This window comes from Misgurnus anguillicaudatus, chromosome 15 (assembly GCF_027580225.2).
Source record: "Misgurnus anguillicaudatus chromosome 15, ASM2758022v2, whole genome shotgun sequence".
In the NCBI taxonomy this organism is placed as follows: domain Eukaryota; kingdom Metazoa; phylum Chordata; class Actinopteri; order Cypriniformes; family Cobitidae; genus Misgurnus; species Misgurnus anguillicaudatus.
This window is the reverse complement of record NC_073351.2, coordinates 36,617,683-36,643,232: the sequence shown is the minus strand read 5'-3', so window position 1 is coordinate 36,643,232 and position 25,550 is coordinate 36,617,683. Positions and strand designations below refer to the sequence as shown.

Here is a 25,550-nt window from a genome sequence, read left to right as displayed (position 1 = left end):
GTAATTGTTCTTATAGAACATATATTCTTTGACATAGATATTATGTGCAAACGTACACGTTTTTCAGATGACAGCCTCTGTCATATTATAGTAGGCCTAAAAATAGCACTAAACCTCTGCATATTTTTATATTTAACCACTGGCTATGCCCATACATAATTGATCCAGATGTGTTGTTTATATTAAATGGAGTTAATAACAAATGTGATGTCATTAAGCAAATGTCAGTCAGATTTGCTATTAGGCACTTATTTGTGTTCACACATGTGCTGTGCTAGAGTAAGTTTTCAGATAATCATTTACATTTAAAACAACCAATTGTATCATAACATTACAATTTCATTGCAATAATTCTATAAACAATTATTAAAAACTTTATAAGACACATCATGACATGTCATGTAAAATAGATTAGAATACTAAAGCTACTGATAACCAAATATATAGTCTCTTTATGTATGCTTATTAGTTATTATTTCTAATGTTGGCCTGTTCTTTAAGAATCCACATATTTACAGCAATCTTTTTCATACCTTTAGGATTTGAAGAATTTATAATTTTATTGGGTTGTTTCCCAAAGGTTTAAATTGATGCATGACTAGCCATTAGTTATGTAAAAACATTTAGGTACTTTTTACAAACAAACCTTTTAAAAAACATTACTGGTGTACATCTTAAGACAAAACTATGGCCCTGATATATTTAAAGAAAGGCCAGTGTTAGCTATTTTCAAGTAAGACAACTAAAACATAAACCTAAATTTTTGTCTGTAACTACATTTAAAGCAATGGTCAGTAACATTAATCTCTAAGACTAGTCTTAAAAGTTAGTCATACATTTTTGTCTTCATGATTGAACATAACTGCTTTAAGTATCATGTGAAAAAATATTTAAATTATTTAAATTATATTTAATTCCAAATAGTAAGACTGATTAGCCCTAACTAACCACTAGTTCTTCAGACTAGTCCTAAAAAACACAGTCTTAACTTAATGGCTACTGTATGTTTAATCAACCAGCCCTAGTCTTGGAAAGACATATATTGTCTGATCTTAATAAAACTATTAATTTTTTGTCATAAGCTTCAGATTACTAGTTAATTAGTTAGATATACTTAGTCTGACCCATTTTGAAAATGCCACATTTCAAAATGCTTGAATTGATTACCTCAAGTCTTTTAGTTTTAATGAGGCAAATGACTGCAAATCATTGAATCTTATAATAATTTTCATGCAGATGCAAACCCATGGACAAAAGGAACATAACAGCAGCTACAAATTAAATAACGAATACAGGTTACAAATGGTGCCCACATCACTATGTGACATCACATCAAATCTTGGAATACAACGGCAAACAATTATTTTATGTTTCATATTGATATTTGCCCACCCAGATAGCAAAGTTTCTGGCACAAATCTGGCTTACATTGGGCATTTATGGCTAAATTTAGGCTCTCTTTTGTTCACACCTTTGTGTGAAACAGCTTTCGGGGGAGTTGTGGGGTGAGGCTAGCCAGCCAAAAGCAAAAGGTAAATTTTTGGCTGAGTCCTGGCTTAAGTGTGGTCTGCCAGAAAATAGTAAATATCTGGCAGAGTTCTGGCTAAGGTTTGGTTGGCCAAAGAGTTAAAAAAAAACACCAAATAAAATCATATTTACAATTGATAAAAACATCACAGTTAATATTTAAGGCAATAATAAATATGTTTATCCTTATTAAAAGACGAAATGTAGAAAATGTTATTTTGGGCAGTTAATCCAAAGGTGTCAATGTGGAATTTACAAACAATGCAATAAACAGATAAATTAATAATTCAGTCTGCACTAATATACATCAAACAAAAGTATTTTAAGTATGTGTGCTTGTTTAAGTCTTTTTAATTTTGTATTTTATTTTTTTATAAATAAATAAGACTTTACATTAAATTGTGTTTACAATTAAAAAATACGACTAACTAATACTAATATTTATTGGTGCACTTTCGTTTCTAAAACAATGACATATATTGCAAGGCATCTTGGAAGTAGTAGTCCTTTAACCTCAACAGCGTTCAATCCGCCGTGGAAAATGGACTACCTTTCCCATAATGCAACTGGTCATGATCAGGAACTTCCGCGAAATTCAAACCCCCACTGTGTACTGGACGAAGGACACGCGATCTTTTGTCTTGTGGAGTTTTATATAACACAGTAAGGTAAGTTATTAAGATACTTTTCTTTTAAATCCACGTAGATTGCACTTATTGTTCTACAGCGCGATACCTAGTTGGTTTTCGTTTTTGTTTGTTATTCTTTTCTGTGATGTATTTTCGTGTAAGTGCAAGTATTTTATCATCAGTCGCCATTTAACGTAGATAACGTTAAACATGCATGTTTTTACATTAAGAGACGCAACATGCATGACGGGGATGATAAAATAATCAATAAGAAGTTTGAATCTTTAAATGAATGCTGAACCCCAAAGAAGCCAAACGAAGATTAGATGTTTTCTGTACCAAACCACAAATCAGCATTTGCTGGTAATCATAACAGTTACAAAGTGACTCATTCCTACTATTTATATCTTAGTAAAACAATGTTTTTGATATTCTAGAAAGGCATGTATTCAAGTTTTAGCTTAATAAAGATGGTTTACTATGATCTCTTATTCTCTTCAGTCCTGGTCAGTGCAGTTTACAAGATTGTGTTGTTAAAAGGCCAGATTTATTTGCTTTATTTTATGGTGTAACATAACCAACCCCACTTGAAGAATAACCACATGCTTTTGTAAAGAATTTAATATGCAAGAGTCATGCATTTTGTATGTGTTTGTTTTAATCTTTTATTTTACAGTATAAAGTTTAATTATATTTGCATTTTGTTTGCAGAAGTCATGTACCACACTTTGTCAACAATAAATGTTGTTTCTGCAATCTGGATAAAGAATAATGTGAGTAAAGAATAATAAGGAGGTTAATAAACCTAACCGTTTAAATAATAAACAAATGTGTATGTGTTAAGATGTTTGTGTTTGACTCCTCTATTTAATAGATATTACTGCCTTTTGGAGAACAGCCGGCCGTACTCCAGACAGAGACAAAGACGTGAGGACATCTATTGCTTTTGTAAAGGAATTTTATACCCAAGAGTTATAAATGTTGTCTTTATTGTTTGTCTTAATCCTTTATTTGACATTTAACAATATAAAGTTTACTTATACTTGTTTTTATATTTGTTTTTTGTTTGTAGAAGTCATGTACCACACTTTGTCAACAAAACATGTTGTTCCTGCAATCTGGATGAAGAATAATTTGAGTTTAATACTTCATTTAAAATGTAATAGTTTAAATATTAAACAAATGTGTATCTGATCAGATGTTTGACTTCTCTATTTAATAGATATTACTGCCTCTTGGGAAAGCAGCAGACTGTACTCCAGACAGAGACAAAGACGTGAGGACATCTATTGCTTTTGTAAAGGAATTTTATACCTAAGAGTTATAAATGTTGTCTTTATTGCTTGTCTTAATCTTTTATTTTACCTTTTTACAATATAAAGTTTACTTATACTTGTTTTTTGTTTGCAGAAGTCCTATACCAGACTATGTTGTTCCAGCTGTCTGGGTAAAGACTGATGTGAGTTTAACTTCGTTAAAAAATGTATCAGTTTAAAAGAGTAAACAAATGTGTGTGATTTGATTTTTGACTTCTGTATTTGATAGACATTACTGCCTCTTGGAGAACAGCAAACCATTCTCCAGACAGAGACAAAGACATGGACATCAAAACAGAAAATTAAGTAAGATGATGTATATAATGTTCATTATTTATCTTTGTGCAGTTTGATTTGATGAATTACATTATTGTCTATATCTAATTTGTTAAGTCTCTTATTAGGGTAATTTGTCATATATTCATATAAGTTACAAAAGCACAAGTTTTGGCTTAAAACATTTTAAAAATGTTCCAGGTACTTTATCATGGATTGTTTGGAGTGAACGCTGACAAATAATGAAGCAAGAAATGAAAATGCTTGACCAAAACAATTTTTGTACTTGGCAAGTGCTTTATTTAATTGGTAATTTAGAAATCCTTCTGGAACTCTGAAATCTGCAAACATATTTTTTCCCATGTCTTGAATTGAATGTTAAAAGTATCAGTTCTTGGACTGGCAGTGTGTACTATATCATCTTATTCATTTTATGTAAATGTATTTTCTAACTGTATTTTATGATTTTTTTCTGTAGGCTGTAAGAAGTCCTTTGTGTGTACAGACATGACTGGAGATTAAAGTTACTAAATGTTGCTTTTTTCTAGCTGGTGACATAACATGGTATTATTTTCAAATTTATTTATCTAATACACATTTGCACATCTGTAAACATTCATTTTATATAGGATGTTTTTTATATTTAACCAGTTGTTGTATATTGCTTTCTGTTATTACATCTGTTTTTTTTGCCTGTTTATTGTTTAAAACAATTAAGTTAATGTTTCTCTGTTAGCTTTTGTTACTTTGGCTATTTCTTTGCTTTTATTTGATCCTTCTACTGTTATTTGTTTATTTGGCAGAACATTTGACATTTCATTTATTTTGCTGTTATCTGAAATTATCCTTGTCACCATCAATAAAACTCTATATTTGCTTTATATCTGTGTTTTTCAATTACACATTTTACGGGATATAAATATATTTTGGTCACTTTATGGCTATTTTCTGGGGCATCTGGATAAGTTGTGGGTGGGTTCTGGGGTAAATATGGTAATTTTGGTTATTTTCTGGGTTACATTTGGGGTTTCTGGAAAAGTTGTGGGTAAGTTTGGGGATTAATGTGGTCATTTGGGCTCTTTTTTGGTTGTTATCTGGAGATTCCGGGAGAGCTGTGGCTGATTTCTCGAGGTGTGAAAGGGTTGTGGCTAAGTTTTGGTCTGCTTTCGGCTAGATTCTGGATTACTTAAGGCAAGCAGCTCTGGGACCAATCAAGGACCGTAAGCCGTGGCGGCATGTGTGCCAAAAGAACAGCCTGAACTCAGCCATTTCTGGCCCTGAAAAATTTTGCTATCTGGGCAGATAGTACAGCAAATTCACAAAATTGCTTTTCATATAAACATAAACATCTAGAGCAGTACTTTCAACTCAGTGAACCGCAGTGGTTTCTCGAGACCCAATGCTCGGCACATTTTGTATGATTCTCTCATCTGACACAATCAGTTCAGTTCATACAAATCTCTACTGATGATTAAAGTGGATTTGTTTAAAATAGAAGACTTTTGTATATGTGCAGAGCAGTGGGCATCCAGGAATAGTTTTGAGAACCACTGATCAAGGGGACAGTTAACGTAACACCCGTTGTTCTAGATGCAAATATTTCCGGAATGATGAGCCAAAAATCCTCACAGACACTTGAGAACATAATACAAACAGGCCCATCAGTTTAGTTGTAATCGCAGACCATTACGCTGGACTCGTACATGCTTAATGCTGGCTGGCTGTTGGTCGGCATGTTTTCTAAGATATGTAATTATCCTAATAGACCCTTATAAGAATCTGAAAGCAGATGTTATGTGCAAAATAACAAGTAGGTCAGACAAATATTTATGTGTTGTATACATATGCTATAGTCATCGTTCTTTGTTCTTTGGTTATAGCGCCACCTGGTGGACAATCTCTGAAATTTTTTGCATGTTACCTCGGCCTAGGACTATACATATGTGTACCAAATTTCGTGTTGATATCTCATTCCTATCATAAATGATAGCCATTTAAGTATTTGTGGCACCGCCTCTTCGTACTTTTGACCGTGGTGTTGCGACCACGAGTGCAAAGTTCAACTTTTTTTTGATAATTATTGATAATCAGGGTCTAAGGAATATTCCAGCACTGGATTGGTTCAGATTGGTCAAAAAACCTAGGACTAGTTCGCAAAAGTAGGTTTAAAAGAAAATGATGAATATCTATCAAACGATTCGACTGAGACAAGTGCTTCTTGAGGAAAAGTTGTTCATTGTAAGTACCTCTATTAAATGATATAAAGATCTTGTTGATATCTGAAACACTGCATAATACACAATCACTTAAACACTGAAAAAACGTGATAGCGCCTCCCGGAGGCCGAATTTTTTCTTACTCTGCACAGACCTTCATGGCCAAGAGACAAACAGGCCCACCACGTTTCGTTTGGATCGGCCTCCGTTAACCCTGTCTAATAGCTGCTTTTTCTTGATTGGCTGATGGCGGCCATGTTTTTTGAGCTACGCAAAATTCCTTTTACACATAGATAGTACCCTAGACCAGGAGCACCGGTGCCAAATGTCAAGTTGATCGGTCCCATATTTCTGTAGTTACAGACCTTCAAAGTTGAGGTGGTGTTATAGCGCCAACTAGTGGTCAAGCGGCGCAATTTTTTTCAGGTGACCCCAGAGTAGTCAGCTGTATATGTGTACCAAATTTGGTTTCGATACCTCTTTCCAATCCCAAGTTATAGCCATTTAAGTCCAAGAGGCTCCGCCCATTGGGGGCGTTTGGGCGTGGCTTGAAAACGACGAGTATAAAGTTAAAAATTTTTTTGATAACTTTTGATATTCACACTCCAAGGAATATTACAGCACTGGAACGGTTCCGATCGGACAAAAAACCTAGGACTAGTTCGTTTTTATTTTTTTCGACAAAATCGAAAATAGCGAAAAAAATTTAATGACGGAAATGAAATTGGAGATATACGTTTTGTTCGTCTTGACGCAAGGATTCCAGTGATATAAGACACTTGACATTTGGACAAGATTTGTGGGAGTTATGAGCATCAACGCGTTTGTTATCGCTATAGCGCCACCTATAGGCCAATCGGGTTGATACTCTATCAACCTCTCCCCAAATTGGGTCCTACCATTTGGCCAAGTCTCAAGTCTCTAGGCCTTACGGTTTGGTCTGCACGATCCGTTCTACGGCAGAAGAAAAATAATAAAAAGAACAATAAAAATCCATACAAATACAATAGGGTTTCAGCCCTACGGGCTTGAACCCCTAATTACATATGGGATATAGACTTAGTCCACACGTACACAGGTATTTTTTATAATCCATCCTTCATAAAAAAGTCTCCTCATCCACACGAACATGCAAAAACCTGATATGAAGCGCTGTTAATAGCATGCCAAACCAACAGATGATGATTTATCTCTAACCGTAAAGCCATGATGACCAATCAGAAGCCATTGCAGAGTTTTCTCTTAGCATGTCACAGAAAAACTGGTTTCACCGGCTACATGACAACGCTGTAACCGGAGTTTCTAAAAATGTTCACCCAGCCTGGCAGGAGTTTCACAGGTTTTTTCGATTGCTAAACGACAGTGAGCACAACTGGAGCCACATGCTCAAAACTCCAACCACAATCCGCAATACCAAAAGTCACCTAATTTATGGAATTATAGTAATGAGGAAAAAAGGTAGAAACTAAAAGTACATACTGTAATCCAAACAAATAATTGAGGAGCTAATCGTGCCTCTCTTTAGCATCAGGCCACTACATGCCACCCTTCTCCCTCTACGAACCCGTCTTCCTTGTTCCATTTCCAAAATTTGTCTTTCTAAGCTCTACCTATCATACTTATATAAAAAGTAATATTAGATGAAATATATATATATATATGACATTGGAATTTATATTTATATGAAATTGCAGTTAGCAGTGTTTGAAAGGCACAAGTCTGAAATCAATTGTGTTTTGAATGTGTGGTTCACAGTTTTGACAGCAGTGTGTTAGCATTTGAACAAAGTGCTGTAAATTCACAGTGTTGTGCAGGATGTGTTTAAAGTCATGAGATAAGTGTGTAGAGTTTTGAAAACTGTGTGCAAGCAATGAAAAATGAACTAGAGTTTGGTCCACATGAACTGCTGCTGTGCAGACTGTAGTTAGAGCTTTGCACATGTGACTCCAGTCATGCCCACTGTCGCCTAGCAGTCGAAAAAAACCGTAATACAATTGCGGTTTCAGTCAGCTGACACCGCGTTTGCGTGTGGACGAACGGCCAAGCATAGATAAAGGTACGGTTTTGAAAATACCCATGTACGTGCAACCCTACCTTAAGGCATTTTGTGGTACAGTCACAAAATCTTTGATTTATTTATTCGTGTTCATGGACACCATTTTCCGCTTTCTATCATGTCATTGAGCACAAATATCTATAAATAGGTTTATCGTGTTCTTTTTTTGTGTCATTCATGTATCGTTTTTTCTTTCCCCCCCATTTTTAAATCAGTGTCATTTGTTGAGTTGGGGTTTGTGTTAGGATGTCTGAAATGTAACAGAAAGTCATTCTAAACCCAACCCCAAGCGACAATGGTAAAATAAAGGGAAAAAAAGAGAAAAGAATACATAAAATTACACAAAAAAAGATATTTGTGTTAGGAACACAAATAACTATTTGTAGAAATTGTGCTGAATGACACGAAAAAGACATTCATGCTCAATGACTTTGAGATTGTGTTGGTACGTGTGGACATTGCCATAGTCAACATGTGAGCAATGACTAGAGATGCACAGATATTACATTTTTACACCTATACCGATAGCCGATTATTCTGAGTGATATCTGCCGATAGTTTGATTATCTTGCATTAACTTAATTATGAAGATTACATTTTCAGAAAGTTATTCATTCACATAATGACCATTGAACATTAAACTAGTGATGTTTCTTTACATTTTTTATACACAGAACACAAATTCATTGCATTTTCCTGTTCTCTTTGGACTGAGAAGATATATCGGCCATGACTATCGGCTGTTTTTAAACTATTGGCTGATAAGAAAAGTTGCTTTTATTGTCCGATACGATTATTGTCTGATATATGGATGCATCTCTAGCAATGACCATGAAACAAAAAACAACACGTAGTGTGGTTGTGTGGTACCTGGTAAAGTTCAAGGCTGGAAATAAGAAGGTTGAGTTGAGCATACAAAATACTGTTCTGGGATCAGTAGAAGATGCACAGAGGCTGGGTGAGCATCTTGAGATTTAGATTTGCACTCAAAATTTGGCTGACGTTCACACAGTGTATACACACACGTCTGCTCATGTGCGGTAAAAACCTTGTGATGAGATTAAATACACACAGAGTCTTAAACTAGCTGTTCATACGGCTGTCTTGGCATGTAAAATCTGCTCTCTAAAGAAATGATTTGGATTATCAGCACGAGGATGAGCTCAGCACAGTCGCTGAAGTCTGTGAAATCACAATTTTCCAAAAATGTCACTTGTGAAAACCGTGTAGCCAGCCACCTGCTCAAATCCACACTTCTGTCATAAATGTGCAGATAAAGATCATTTTGGCTGAGGTACTAAACTCTTTATAGGATGGATTTCACATTCTGATATCTCATATTATGCAGCAAAAATCAATTCATTCAGTCACTGCCTGTCAGATGTGTTTGATATCAGTTTAATAATGGAGAATAATAAAAGATTTCTTCTTTATCCTGTTGGTCTGCTGAAAGGTCTCAAAGTAAAATTCATAAAAAAGGGAATACTGTGTTTTTTATGTGCATACAGTGTAAGAGTACCATGCAATGTACTGTACTATGGTACACAATTGGGTGTTTTTCACGAAATCCAGACTTAGAAAGTGTCCACCATCAGATTTTTTTCACATATAAGATTAAGGTCTGAACTTACTATAACCATTATTTTTATAGGATTTAGATATTTCCTATACATTCATCATATTTAAATTTTTTAGATTATCATTATCCAAAATGATCATTACCGCAACATGACATTACATTAAATATATGCATTTACAAACTCATGTTTCGGTAATGAAAACTAAAAAGTTTTACTTTTTTACTTACCTGGTAGCCATCTTGAGTGTCACAGTCAATTATGTCCCTTCCAACAATTTTTTTTTTGAAAATGCACAATGATTGAAAATTGTTGCGGAGGATGAGAAAATGTTTCTTGGACACATTTATATTCCTTATTATTGTCTCTATTTACCAATGATCACCAAACACCTCATGTTTCTTTACTGTAAATGTTTATAGTATGACATGCACTGAAGGTTTTTATTTTTTAGATTTTTTAATTATAAAAATGTCCATGTCAAAGAACCGAAATCCAGTCATGGACATGTTGCGGTAATGAAAATTTCCCCCTTAAATGTGGAAAAAACAACAAAATTGGTTTGTATGATGTCATTTGAAATCATTACTTTACTTTTTTTTATCAAAATGTTTCATGACACCTCATAAGTCTAATTTCGCGAGAATCACCCATTGGTTACTAAATTCATAGCATGAAACAATACTACTTTAAAATAATCTCGCTCATTTTATGCTTAAAGCAAATATTTATACTAAAACCGTTAATTGATAACATTTCAGAATAAACACAATTAATGTTATGATGACACAATGTGTTATGTAGCCTACATGTATAGCCTAATATTAAAACAAAAGCTGAAAGTAGGCTATATATTCAGCTCATGCTCTCACTCACCTGGAGAACTGTATTTATTATAAAAAACATTAATAATGTACACAGGCAATAGCGCTTTAGTGTAACTTGTATATGAACAATCCTTAATATTATCCATAAATGACTGAGCAGGATTTTCCCTGAGCGAAATGAGCAGCTGCGCGCACGCCAGACATTCAGCGGAGCGCGAGAAATGCGCGCGGCTCTCCACTTCGTTTCCACAACATTCATCCCTCAAACATCATTAAACGCGCACGGTCAGATGAAGATGTTTGAGATGAAAGAGGTTAAAACAGCTGTGAATAAAGATTTGTCTTACTTCTCCTCCTCCAGCTGTTGTTGATACTGTTCAAACTCTTCTTGTGTCATTCCTTTAGCCTCTGATTTATCTCCGTCTGATTTCTCTTCTGTCAGACCTCCGGTCAGATTCTTCAGCTGACCTCCGACGACGTGCTTCACCATGAAGGCCATTCTTAAACTGTAAACAAATGAAAACTATTTGTCCAGAACAGCGATAAATTCCGTCAGAGAGCAGCGCGCGCGGGTCCTCGGCTGAGGTAAAGTGAAGTGAAGTGGATTTTCATCTCTCGTGCGTGACTCACGGCTTCACTTTCACTCCACCGTTCGCCCAATCCCGTCTTTCCTCCCGCCCAATCCCTCGCGCTCATGGATTGAGCGCCGCGACGCTAACGGCTCTTTGCTTGAGTCACGGGCAGTTTTTTTCACGGGCGCGCGTGACTTGTCAGAACTCATCGCGTGTCGGTTTATGCGTAAGTCGGTTGGAAGAAGAGAATTCAGAGGGTCAGTAAAGCATTAATATCTCTCAACTATCAAAATCTTAAATTGAGTTCAGTTTACCGTTTGTGGTTTATTTGTGGAAAAGAGATTACTGTCATCATTACCTCATAAACAATAATAAAACAATAAAGAATTAACACACAAATGGCCAGGATTTTGTTTCTCTTTCCCTGTCTCGGACACTGAGAGACTAACCGAGTTCCTGCTGCCATCACACCACTGATCTACTGACCTCCCATCACTGTGATGCCCAGCCGATGTCTGACCAGCAAACACCGACCACTTATTTTATTTCTACATTTTGAATTCTTAATTAATCTTAAAGTATATTATTTTCTTTTTTAATGGATCATCCAGCAACAACCAAATCTTCCTTTCACTTTTCAGTTAAATTATTAAAACTTTTAATTCACATAATGTTTTTATAATATAGTACTCAATATATCTTAGGATCAGCTAAGTCTGGCTCTTATAAGGGTTTTTTTCTCCCAAGGACTTTTTTTTACAGGTTTTTCTCCTAGGAGTTATTTCAACCCATTGGGGGTCAGCTAACATTAGTTTAACTTAATTATATTACCTCACGTTACGTTACATTATTACTCCGCTCACTAGTACAGATTTATGTTAGCCGCTGTAGGGTTAGGGTTAGGTAGTACTCTGCTACTTTGTTATCCTATATGAATTTTCTGTTTTCTCTTGTTTTTATTAAGGCTGCTTTGAAACAATTAAACAATTGTGGAAAATGCAATAAAACTTCCTTTTACAGTATAGAATATTAAAATGACTTTTATTTTGTTATAACTGTAGTAAACCCACAATTTTTTTAAATTATTATAATTATAGATGATGAAGCCAGAATTGTAAATTCTAACCCTAACCTAACCCTAACCCAGTCATGTTTTAAACAAACTAAGCTCAGAATTATTTTTTTTAAATAAAATAATTCTTTCAATGTTCATCACATAATGATAGATGAAGGTTAACTTATATCTAAATGCACTATAGATTTATGTTGGATAAAAGTGTAACAGTGTAGGTTAATGTAAATGTGAGGACACATGACAGCCGGTATTAAACCAAAAAAATAATCACCACCAAAAGATAAAATTCAAACCATAAATCAGAGTGCATCGTGATAATGTCTCTATTTTTGCATCTTTCTCACATTCTCTGTCACCCCTCCTCCTCCTCCAGGACTGAATCATTCCCGATCTGCTCCACTAACAAACTGTTCTGCCGCTCTTGCTAAGGGCAAAACTAAAGCACGTGCACGCCACACACACACAACCCAGTGAAAACCTGAAGAGTTTGTGTTTTACAGCTGCAGGTTTCTGCTGGTGACATGCACTCAGATTATTATCTGATAAAAATTAATATGTGCCTTTATTCTCCTCATTCATCAATTACAGTTAATTCTTTGATGGATGCTTCCTCAATCTGCCACCTTTCTGGACAATGTAGCTTATGCTAAGCTGCTGTCGAAACACAACACACTGGACCAGCTACACAATCAGAAGTCATTACGTATGTCTGAAGGAGGGACTTCGTATAACAAGGAAGACATCAGCCCGTTTTTAGGACAGTGAAAACAGCACTATACAGATGAGTAAACAGAAAACATGTTTACATGTTATATTGTGCACCTTAAACACAATAAAAGCTTTGAAACGGCACCTTTAATAAATACTCTGTAACCCCTTCAATCAGCTGTTATCTATGACTCAATTTGGCTAAACCTGTCAACATTTCCCAGCATTACATTCAGGCACCAAAACATAAGAAAAATATACATGAAAATAACAACAGGTCTTCTTGATGTTTTGTGAAAGTTTCATTAGAGATTGGCTGACTGACCAATGATGATGCAAGGAGCTCAATGTTTTTAACAAATTTTCGAGGACCAAAAACAGTAATATGATTTTCATAGAGACAGACAATTATATATTTTATAATAAAAAGAATGCAAAATACACGTTTCAGGGCTGCTGACAAATATTTACAGTCTGTTGGATTTTGTCTGGCCATTGGCAGTTGTGGCAAAAGTTCATGTGAGACTTTGTATGCATGACTTCACAAAAAATCAATAAAACTCAATCTGATGGATTCTTACATAAACAAATATCCATTCCTGCTCTTCCACTAATAGCCAGTGGCACGAAACAGACTGTGAATCTGTTGGACATGATGTGCGTATATGGGAAAAACATTCATCCAGATCAGATAAAGCTACACGGATAAATCTAGCGCTCTGTGTGATGGGTGTGCATGAGGACGGAGGGCTGCTGTTATTTGTCCTCACTCAATTTGAGGTTAATAAGTTGATGACGTTCAGTCGCACCCTGAGATCTGTCACCATCAGTAATACACTAAAACAGATAACACGTACACACGCAGGCTTCCAGTGGTTAACCGGTTAAATAAAACCCATCACAATAGAAGCGTGAGATCACAGTAAACCAAGAGACCCCTGTGACATTTACACATGCTCTCCAACCAAAACAACAACAGCTGAAAGATAACAGAAGAAATCTGTCAAACATCTAACAATGACATGAAGATGCTAACAGTCTAACCATGAGCTTTTTGTGTAAAGGGTAGTAACCATGCTTTTTTGGTGTTTTAATCAGTGGTGGACAGTGACTTAAATTCAAAATATGTGCTGTGTGTTGCACATCATGGCAAAATAAGTGTTCGTTCGTTCGTCTCTCAATACACTAACTTAACAGTAAACTCTGTTTACGTATGAGATTAAGCGAGTATCTGGCAAACGTTTATCATAAACCCTTTCAAAGGGTCTGCAACAGGCTTGTATTTTGAAGTTTACATGACGCGCTGAACACATATTTTGAAATGACGAGCCGCACGTGACGGGCTACATACATGTTGTGACGAGCTTCGCACCGTGCGGCCTCGAAAAAGAAGTCACTGGCCACCACTGGTTTTGATTACTATTAGCAAAACCTTGATTTTACTACAGTAACCACGTTTGTTTGGTTTTAACTGTAGTGAAACCAAGGTTAATTTTCTAAAAGGGAAATGAAAAACACATCCACAAATTAACATTTTGTAATTATCGACTCACATGCATCCCCACGAATTCGAATCCATCTGACTTTAACATTTCAGCAAGTCTGTAAAGAGACGAAAGAAGTTTCATAAAAGACGCACAACATTTTTGATTGGGGTGGCGTTTAGCGGCTTTTGGATTTAAGCTCCTCATATATTCAAGTCTTTACATGCATGTGAAAGATCATTCATTTATTTAACACTTCTGCATACAGGTTTGATCATGAGATTTGTTTGTGTGTGGTGTCATGTGCATATTAACATGAAATTGGAGTGTTATTGTGTAGTAGGACAGGTATCAGTAAATATGGAGTTGTTTGTGGTTCCAAGCTTATCTAATAAACAAGAGATGAGTAATGGATGAATTCATGTCCTATAATTGGAAAGATGTAACAGCAAGAGTGTCTACATGTGATGCCCAGAGGACAATTCAGTCTCCATGGAGATGCCCATTAATTACCTGTGACTAACTGGAGCATCCAGGAACACCATAAGGAGAGTTATGTAATCTAGTAAAGGACTGGTCTAGACTAGCCTATGATGATCTCATTTCTCTCTCTCTCCTCCTTGTATTATCAGCGGCTTTGAGGAATGCAGAAGTGCACGCTGTGGCTAAATGGGATGCGAAAACCGGAAAATTCTCTTTCAGTTGACGTGCTGTGGACAATCATCAGAGAAGGGTTGTGTAAGGTAACACTGGGTCATAAACAACATGACACGGGGGGAATAATGAACACAACATTACATCTTTCATACTTAAAATGATGCTGTGTCTGACACCCTTCACTCGATCCCTCCTTCATTATATACCGAATGACATTTGAGTTCACTATATGGGGAAGAAGCAAACAAAATTGAGTGAGTGATTTCAGACATCAGACCATCTGTCAGAGATTACTGTCACAGAGATTTGTCATATACAACCCTTACACCTGGATACTGTCAAACAGTCAAGTTTACTTTCTTACCATTTGTCAGTGTTGTCATGTTCACTTATTGATAATAAAAAACAAAAACAATGTTTATTTATAATATTTAAAATATTATAAATATATATTAAAATAAAAATCTGTTTATTTGTATAAAGTAGAAAATAAATGTCAGTAAACATAATGTTAAACATTTCGTTTAAAAGGTATGAAAGAAATGATTCTTCAAAGATTCTATGACTGAATGATTCTTTGAGAAACTAAAATGGTACTTTTATGGCATCCCTGTGAAAAACCTTCTGTAGCATGTTCATTTTTAAGTATTGTCATATGTTGTACAATTTTTTTTAAATAAAGGTTTTATAGACCGTTTCATCGGGCGCACGTCCGATGACACGATAAGCGACTGGTCCGAACTGGTTTCTGTATGTTTACTGGTCTGACTAGTTGCTGAAACTGAAAGCCGCTTGTTAATGCTATGTCATGCATTCTGAATTATTAACACATATTAAGAGTTGTAATCTTCATGCTAAACAAAAAAGTGTCAAAAAAGCAGTTGAGCATGCTGGATTATTTCTGGGCCAAACTCACGCCTCTTCTTTCCTACAAGTTTCATAAAAAATGTTTTGAATATAGGTACCTGTTACTTATCAGTGACTCCATATTCCTTTTTTGGGCACTTCCCCTAAAAAAGCACACCCACACGTCAATCAGAGTAAGAGCGAGGACGACAATGATGCTAATTAACATTATTCCTTCCAGTAGAAGTCACAAACATCCCTGCACGTGACAGCTTTGCTTTATATCAAGACTCAACAATAGCAAAGAGCGTTTTTGGATGTAAGGAGAAGAAAGCCTTGTTCAGATTTCCAAGTAAGCCAGCATTCTGGAAACAATGGATATAGTTTGTTTATCTGGGGTAGCAGTGGAGTTTTGCGTGTGTGTTTAACGCTGGATTTCGTTGGTCATGAGTCACAGGCGGTAAGAAAAACTGCATTAAATGTTTTGTTGGCATTCAGCATGTAAGTGCATGTAAACGACACAAACATGTAGTGAATCATAAGTTATCCAGAGATAGTGGGATTTCGTCCTTTTCCGGGAAACAATTGCTAGAGATGATCTGTCTTTTATAAATCAGATAAAACTAAAGACTATTCTGAGATATGAAGGATGTTAAACTACTCTACTCAAGATTAACATTAGACGAGATATGTGTGTTATGGGAGCTTTAAGAGATCAGTTTCTTTCTTGCCATTTGTATAATCTGAAGAACATTTTTCACCACCTTAAGTGAAACAAATGTGAATCGCATCATGAAACACTTTTATTTTAAATAGTATATCTGCTCTGGATGTTTTTAGTTTGGGTTAGATGTTATTTGATGATTCACTGACTGGTAACTGGCCTTTTACCAGAAGAGAATGCTGAAGTGACGGACAGCTATCAACAGATCCTCACAGATTCACTTTAATACAACTGGATTTCTTCTGAATTAAATCACAGTTAATTCCTATAAGTGTTCAAACAGACCAGAGTCCTGTCCGCAGATTGGAGCAAGCGGTGAAGCAGTACGACAGGCGAGGCCGTCTATCTGACAGCATGCCCAAAGATGTTAGTGTTGTTTAAGAAGAAAGTCACATCAAAGTGTCTCTCTCACACACGTGACCGCAATAGGGGTTATTCTTCACTTTCTGGATTACATATAATCTACAATACATGCACTGCTGCACCACTTTAAGAAACCAAAGATGGATTACAGTCCAGTGAAAAACACCTAACTGAGAAAAATAACATCAACTTTAGAAATTTTAGATTTTTTTGCATGTAAAAAATAATTTGTCGTCATAGCTTATAGCTTGCTTTAATTCATAAATAAATAAACATGTTAAATACAAGGTCTTGGTTGTTGCTTTGAAACAGAAAATGAAATATCCTTCTTTAAAATGAAGACACAAATACTGACTAAAACTTTCTACACAGACGCATTTTTTGGGATTGAATATCAATGTGAAGCCCTTACAGAAAACAACAACGACAGGAGCAAAACAAACTGACAGCTTTCAGGACAAATCACGTCACATCTGATTCATATTCACACCCATCCACTCAAAGTGACACTCCAACAAAACAGCATCATGTGCTCACAGCTAAATAACAACAACACCTTTCTATTGCATGAGGATTATGTCTTGTGTTCGGAGTCAACCGGTCTTACACAAAGTTCTGGAGAAGAACATCTGAATCTCCTCATCTGAAGACACACATGTGTATGAGTCTGATTGGTTAATAAGAGGACATTATAAAGGATCATAGAGATGAGAGCCAGACCTTTTATTCAGACAGATTTAAAGAGCCCCTTGTACATTGCTAAAAACAATGTTATTTTGTGTATTTGCTGTAATACAATATGTTTGTGTGGTTTATGGTTACAAACACATTATTTTTTACATACTGTACATCATTGTTGCTCCATAAATCCCTGGCTTCCTCAAACGTTATGATTTGTTACAAAGCTCATCGATTTGAAAAGAGCTCTGTCCTCTGATTGGCCAGCTAATCTGTACGTTGTGATTGGCCTGAATACTTCTGACGTCAGCTGAAAATGTGACACTCCTTACCATGTTTTGAAAGTTAATATTGTCTTTGCTATCTTATCAATACGAGCCCGAATCTGATCCAGAAAATGCAGATGACCAAGCTGAACGATCAACTTTACCAGCACGGCTTGAGCAGAACGTAACAGATAAAGTAAAGATTAAAACATTAAAACCATTTGTGATCGTAGAAACGTCAAACAACAAGCGCTACTGCTCAAAACTTGTTTTTGAATCATGGTTTAGTAAGTAGTAAAGTCTTTAAATATGAAAACATACTGATTGTAATGCACTGTAAGTCGCTTTAGATAAAAGCATCTGATACGTTCATAAATATATAAATATATAAAAACATCGACAACTTACAGGCTGTGAGTCAGAAGAGGGAGGAGTTATGATAATGAGCGTCAGGTCCACATCAAAAATCCCAGAAAGTAAACTGTTGCCATCTGTTTGTTGTAGTCCAAGAAAAGAGATTTAAATTGGAGACAATCACTCGCGTCATCGTTTACTTTGGGATTTTTGTACCTTTGCATATCATTAACATGAACTAATACACACAGTAAAGGAAATGTAAACGTGAATCAGATTATGGTTGCTCTTTGAAACAATAGTTCACCTAAAACTAAAACAGTCCTGCATGTCATGCATTGACTTTCTGATGGATTTTTACTGAATATTAACACATTTCATTCTGTTTATTAAATAAAGCTGTCATATATCTTCAGGATATAGTACACAAGTCTTATAGTTTAGTAAACAAAATAAAGTGCAGCGATGAATCATGACTGGAAATCTGTTTTAAGAAAGCAAGCAAATAATCCCAGTTTTGATTTCATGGTAAGTTTGATCCTTAATGGAGTTTTAATGTGAGATATGTGTATCATTCAGAGAGGATTTAATCCTGTTTCAATGAGACTGTGTGACCACCAGCAGGTCAAAAGAACAACATCCCCCCCCCCCCCCCCCTTCTGTGTCTCTCTCTCTCAGGGGCCCGGGGTCTCTGACACTGCCGACATTGAGATCTCTGCAGGCACCTTGTGATGATGCCGTGAATGTGGATGTAGGGTGAGCTGAATGTCAACAGAGAAAATGCAAATTCACCATGACAACTAGTACAGATAGCATGTTCTGACTTCAAGACCCTTGATATTTCACAAAGTCAAATGGGACAAAGCAGTCGCTGCCCTGAGAGGATTCAGATTATAAACACACAGACAAGCACACGCTCTCATCATGACATCACAGCTCTGTACCCGCCTGTGCACGCTGACACCTCCAGCCACAGATCAAAAACTAAAACATACATGCACACCCACGCATGCACGCACAAACACAATGTGTGATTGCATTTTTGCTTACTAATAATATCAGACCTAATATAACATATAAGTATTGGAACAGAGGGGACATTTTGTGTTATTTCAGCTGTTTACCAAAATGTAATATTTGATTAAAGTGTACATGCTCAGATTTCTATAACGGGTATTCAGATCTAAATTGGACGAAGGATTTAGAAATTACAGCTGTTTAAAGGCGCATTTCACAAAATTTTTTAAGATGCAAAATAAATCTTTGTTATATCCCCAGAGTTTCAGCTCAAAATACCCCACAGATAATTTATTCTGACATCACAAGGGGAGCCAAATTTCAATGAGCTATTTTTTCACATGCTTGCAGAGAATGGTTTACTAAAACTAAGTTACTGGGTTGATATAAGCACTGGGGACCCAATTACTTAAACATGAAAAAAGTCAGATTTTCATGATATGTCCCCTTTAATATGTAACTCTCCCTTTTTAAAGAGGTCAAAAGTAATGGGACCACTGAATCAAAAGCTGTTTTATGAACAGGTCTATTTGTTGAATCATTTCCTCATAATTGACAAATGTTAAAGGTCTGGAGTTTATTTTAATTGTGGCATTTGGACGCTGTGGCTTTGAACACACATCATGTGGTCTCTATACAAGTGATACAGACCAAACACAACAAATCCATCCGACAGGAGGAACATTAATAGATGCCAGATCGACAATTTAGTCCATTCTGAGAAAAAACCCACACTGGTGAGCTCTGCAACAAACAAAAATCCTAGATATCCGTATAAGATAACAATGGTGGATGATGGCATTATCAGCTCCATCCTCTAAATAAAGCTAAGCGTCTGCACTTATATTGCACTTATGCAATATTCCTTATATGACTGTAACTGAAATAAACTTAAATAACACAAAACGTCCCTCTGTTCCAATACAATATAGCTTATAGTATTATTATTATTCTATTCTATACGTTTAACAATAATAGCATACAGTTGTCCTTGACTTTCTATGTCTGTATGATGTGAAGAATTTGCTTACAGTTGTTTAGGGTTCTGGGGGTCAGAGGTCACAGCTGAAGTGGAGACTGAACGTGTGCCTACATGAGATGATCCTCAGAGGATTGTGATGAATCTATCGCCTGCGGTCTACAGGAATCTGTGTGGTGTAATTCTCATTTCACGGAGGCTCTAATAACACACAAACGCTGACATCACTGGTGTGATCGCACATATCAGGGCTGAAAACAACACAACAGACACGTCTGTGTGTGTGTGTGTGTGTGACTGAGCTGCTCAATGGCTGTTGAGGATTTTGCATCCAAGGTTGAGCGCTGACTAAACTAAACACTGTGACCCCAGAGATATTAACAACAGCTCATATAAAACACAAGAGAAAATACAAAGAGTAATGACACAATGCACAAACCCAGAGAAAGAGCTTTGAGTTGTGAGCAGATACACACTTTAGTCTTGATGCTTCAGACAAACACATTATATAAGCCTGTGACACACAGCTGAAGAAAGCAAAGCTACCATTAAGTGTCAAACACAATCCAGAGCTCTGAAGCTGAGGACGTGACAGGAGGGAGGAGGATCTGAAATGACCCAATGACAGCAAGTGTAAAGGGCAAAGGTCAGAGATACAGTAATACTGTACACAGACTCTCAATGGATCAAATACTGTAGAGAGGAAACACTGTAAATGGGGTTTTAGGATGAAAACAGACGGAAGTGTATATGTAATTCTGGGCAGACATCCGTGACGGAAATGTAAATTTGGCTGTCTGAGCACACAGCCTTGAATAGACGCTAATTGTGGTGGAGAAATCAGCCGAGTTGGCGGCATATTTTTAGTGTTTGCATTTCTCTCTCTCTCTCTCTCTTTCTCTCTCTCTCTGCAGTCACGGATGATGCTGATGATGACATCATTAACACCGCATGCATTCACCTTCACCAATCTCCTCCTACACAACCACAGATGAAAATAACTCACACCACCACATCTGTAACACATTGCAGGTAACACAATGAGTGCTTACACAAATAATTACACAGAGCGTCTGAAAGCCTTTCATTAACATCTGCTGTTAAAGAGAAAATCCTGAGAGTACTTCTGTCATCATATTAAAAGAAACTAAACGCTCAGACTGAAGTCCAGCGTGAAATATTAACAGACAGAATATTGTGATTTATAAACACCAACACAAGCAGCATCAGGAGGATTTAAGCCCAGATTTCACAAGCTTAAATGAATGAAGATGTAGGCGCCTGTCAGGATTAAAGCATTTTATTGATGAACCACAACACAACATAAAGGTCATCAGTCTGTGAAATCTGTAAAAAGGAAAAGTACATTTAAAAAAAAGAAAGAAATAGACATTTTTCTTCTTTATTTATTCTTCACACCATTCCAGCATCTATTCCTATATTCATGACGAGAACCACACTGTAATGATTATGATTATGTGCCTAAGTAGATTTAACAAAATAAAATAAGTAAACTCTTTTAAAAAAACGTAATTCTTATTTTTAACCAAAATTTGAGTTAAATAACACAAAAATGTGAGTTATTTGAGTAATTCTAAATGAACACATTATTAAGTAAATTCAACTTAATTTTATCATTACATTTGTAAGAAGAAAATTTATAATTTTGTGAACCTACATGAATGATTAAGTGGACTTGTAGTTCCCAGCATGCTTTGCATGGGACTGCATTTGGAGAGTAAAATTTGAAATTAATAATAATAATAATAATAATAATACCTTACATTTATATAGCGCTTTTCTAAGTACTCAAAGCGCTTTACATATGAATGGGGGAATCTCCTCAACCACCACCAATGTGAAGCATCCACCTGGATGATGCGACGGCAGCCATATTGCGCCAGACCGCTCACCACACACCAGCTTATTAGTAGAGAGGAGATAGAGTGATATAGCCAATTAGTATGAGGGATGATTTGTAGGCCAATGGGCAAGTTTGGCCAGGATGCCAGGACACACCCCTACTCTTTTCGAAGAACATCCTGGAATTTTTAATGACCACAGAGAGTCAGGACCTCAGTTTAACGTCTCATTCGAAGGACGGTGCTTTTTTGATAGTATAGTGTCCCCATCACTATACTGGGGTGTTAAGACCCACACAGACCACAGGGTGAGCACCCCCTGCTGGTCTCACTAACACCACTACCAGCAGCAACCTGGTTTTCCCAGGTGGTCTCCCATCCAAGTACTGACCAGGCTCAGCCCTGCTTAGCTTCAGTGGGCAAGCTGTATTGGGCTACAGGGTGATATGGCTGCTGGCCATATCACCCTGTCACCAAATTAAACGCTAGTTTTTAGCTGTTTTTACCTAAACAGAAAGACTTATTAGTGTTTAATGTTCATTTATCTTTGAGATTTAGAGTTTCATGAGTTTTGTAGTTATCATTGTTCAGAAGAGTGCTGCTTGTGTTTAGACTGTAGGTGCATGATGAAAATCATGTTGCGTGTTAATAACTGTGTGCTAACATCAGTATTGAGACTAGTCTTGCTCATCATAATGTGGTATATAATAATTAACATGTAAAGAAAAGAGGTATTTTTTAATTAAGATTCAGTTAAAGAAGTAAGCTTTTGAAAATACTTTCCAGATGTTAACCCAGATATTGCCATGTAAACATCACTTAATATTTAGAGTTTTGGACATATGCTTCAAAAATCTTAGTTCATTTAACTTTTTAACTTTTATTTTCCAGCTCCCCTAGAGTTAAACATTTATCTCCGGGTCTGTCTGTGCCACTTTTAGCATAATTTATTGAATCTGATTAGACCATTAGCATCATGCTCAAAAATAACCAAAGTGTTTCAATATTTTTCCTATTTTAAACTTGACTCTTCTGTAGTTACATCGTGTACTAAGACTGATAGAAAATTAAAAGTTGTGATTTTCTAGGCTGATATGTCTAGGAACTATACTCTCATTCTGGCGTAATAATCAAGGACTTTGCTGCTGTAACATGACTGCAGGAGGCGCTATTTTCGGCTGCTGTGTAGCTAGTATCATTGCGCGTGAAATGTCCCTTTAAGCATAAAAGGATTGGTTAAAGCTGCCATTTTTGCTGATCCCATTCAAACTTTAGTTAGTGTGTAATGGTGCTGTTAGAGCATAAATAATACCTGCAAAATTATAAAGCTCAAAGTTCAATGCAATATATTAACTTTAACAGAATTCAAGGACTACAGAGAATGTCTGGTTTGGACTACAGCCCTCTACTTCTTTGATTCATGACGACAATATAAGAGTTTTTGAATAAGCTCCGCCCCCAGGAACACGCCAGTCACCAGCTAAGCTGCTGTCAAATCACAACACACTGAACCAGCTACACAATCAGAACTTGTTACGTATTTCTGAAGGAGGGACTTCATAGGGCAAGGAAGACATCAGCCTGTTTTTTTATGTAAATTCAACTTGTCCGGGTTTACAGCTTACGGTGCAATTTGACTTAACTAAGTTAAGTAGATTTACTTAATTTCCATATGTATGAAATTTACTTAAAAAAATATTTGTGCAAAAACATCCAAAATAAAAATGTTACATGTAACCAGTCCCATGATATAAACCAATAATTGAACATTACATTTTTTGTCTTTTATGCTAACAAGCACAGTAAGAAGTCTCTCACATACCTGGAGGAATCAAAACGCTTGGCATATAATTGAATATTGTGGGTCATGTTCATTTAGATCAGGGGTCCCCAAATTTGTTTCTGGAGGGCCTGTGTCCTGCAGAGTTTAGCGTCAACTTGCCTCAGCACACTTAGTAAGACCTTAATGATCTGATTCAGGTGTTTATGATTATGAGCTAAACTCTGCAGAGACACTAGCCCTCCAGGAGCAGGATTGGTGACCCCTGACTTAAATGATAAAATATATCAAAAGACAGAACAAACTTACATAAGCAGTCCACAGTGTCACACACACACAAAAACACAAAACTACGCCTGACTGCCCATTACCCCCCCCCCCAAACCTACAAAAAGAACAAAGAGATAAGGACAGTATCTAAAAAAACCTGAATGTTGCATTTCAGTAATGTGCCTGTCGTGAGATGTGATCGTCTCATTTATTTAGTGGTGTCAAGTCTAAAAAAAAACCTCTGCTAAAAACCCCAGAGGAGTCGCACGAGATTCTCATCTCTCATCTGTCTCATCCCGCTGTGAGGACACATGTTCAGTCCAAAACAACCACATTATCCTCCTGTGTGACGTAAAGAAACAACTAAAAACATCATCAGTCACGAGTTTGTATATTCACTGACCTTGAATCACATGGACGATCCGGTGCATTGCATTGTGGGATGTAGTTTTACATACAGTACATACTGCTGAAGTGTATACTGCAGGCCAGCTGAAGACAGTATACACACTACAATATAAACACATCAGAAATAATCAAACAGTGTACAGTTGTGATTTTAGAAACATAATAATATTGTAACACAGCAAACATATTACACATCACAGAATCATTGAAGATTACTATTAGACTACATTAACCTCAACCTATAGAGATCAAACATCTTCAAAACATTTTCTCTGCTGTATGAACATTGAAGTTTAACTAATACTAAAGGAAAAAGATTTAGTTTAGGTGAACAACACTACAGTCTGATGTTCATGTCTGATCTCAAACGCTTTCATTTACGGTACTCCCCTAAATCAAATCTTTATGCAACTATGCCTCATTGTATTTTATACGGACAGGTACCAAAGTACCGTAGTATAGTACGAATAAAGAAACTAAAATAAAAAGTAAAAGTGTAAAAATCACACTCCATATTTTCACTAAAGATGAACAAGTTTCGAGTCTGCCCTCAGTTTGTTTCCAGTAATGCACTTCTAATGGAAGTCTATACGCTAAGACAGTCTGTTGGATGTAGTGTTCATGTATTTTCATCCTATTGAAAATGATTTGTCTCAATATGACAGATGGTTTAGGCCAGGGTTCCCCAAATCTTACCGTGGGGGGCTGGAGCACTGCAGAGTTTAGGTCCAACCCTGATCAAACTTAACCACCTATGCTTGTCTAGTGAGTATGAAGACCTTGATTAGCTTGCTCAAGTGTGTTTGATCGGGGTTGGAGCTGAGCTCTGCGGTGCTCCGGCCCTCCGGGGTAAGATTTGGGGAACCCTGGTTTAGGGGGTTAATAGACATCTGACAGAAAGAGGGAACATTAATAAACACACTGATATGATTCATGTTTTTAAGTCAATGCTCAATTTTGATTTCAGATCATATGACTATAAATGATGATAAAACCTTTCACTATCAGATACACATAAAAAAATGATTTGCTGCAATAAAAATTTTTTAAAGTGTAGATGAAATCAGTTCTTGACAAAAGCCA

General features: G+C 36.3%; 1 protein-coding gene, 1 long non-coding RNA gene and 1 pseudogene across 2 annotated transcripts in view; all 3 read right to left on the bottom strand.

Annotated features, from left to right (window-relative positions):
• cplx3b (complexin 3b) overlaps nt 1-11,181 on the bottom strand; it is an 84,062-nt gene extending 72,881 nt beyond the window's left edge. The window contains exon 1 of the mRNA XM_055173833.2: nt 10,772-11,181. Within this exon, the coding sequence (XP_055029808.1) occupies nt 10,772-10,923 (152 nt within the window). The 5' untranslated portion in view covers nt 10,924-11,181. The remainder of the gene's footprint in view (nt 1-10,771) is intronic.
• A 2,440-nt stretch (nt 11,182-13,621) lies between these two features.
• LOC141349755 (uncharacterized) lies at nt 13,622-24,853 on the bottom strand. Its single transcript, XR_012357776.1, has 5 exons — nt 24,463-24,853; nt 15,073-15,145; nt 14,777-14,973; nt 14,333-14,381; nt 13,622-13,758 (listed from the first exon to the last, which is right to left on the bottom strand). It is a non-coding gene; the product is annotated as an uncharacterized lncRNA (long non-coding RNA).
• Nucleotides 22,351-22,467, bottom strand: LOC141349811 (5S ribosomal RNA; annotated as a pseudogene).
• Nucleotides 24,854-25,550: the final 697 nt, after the last annotated feature.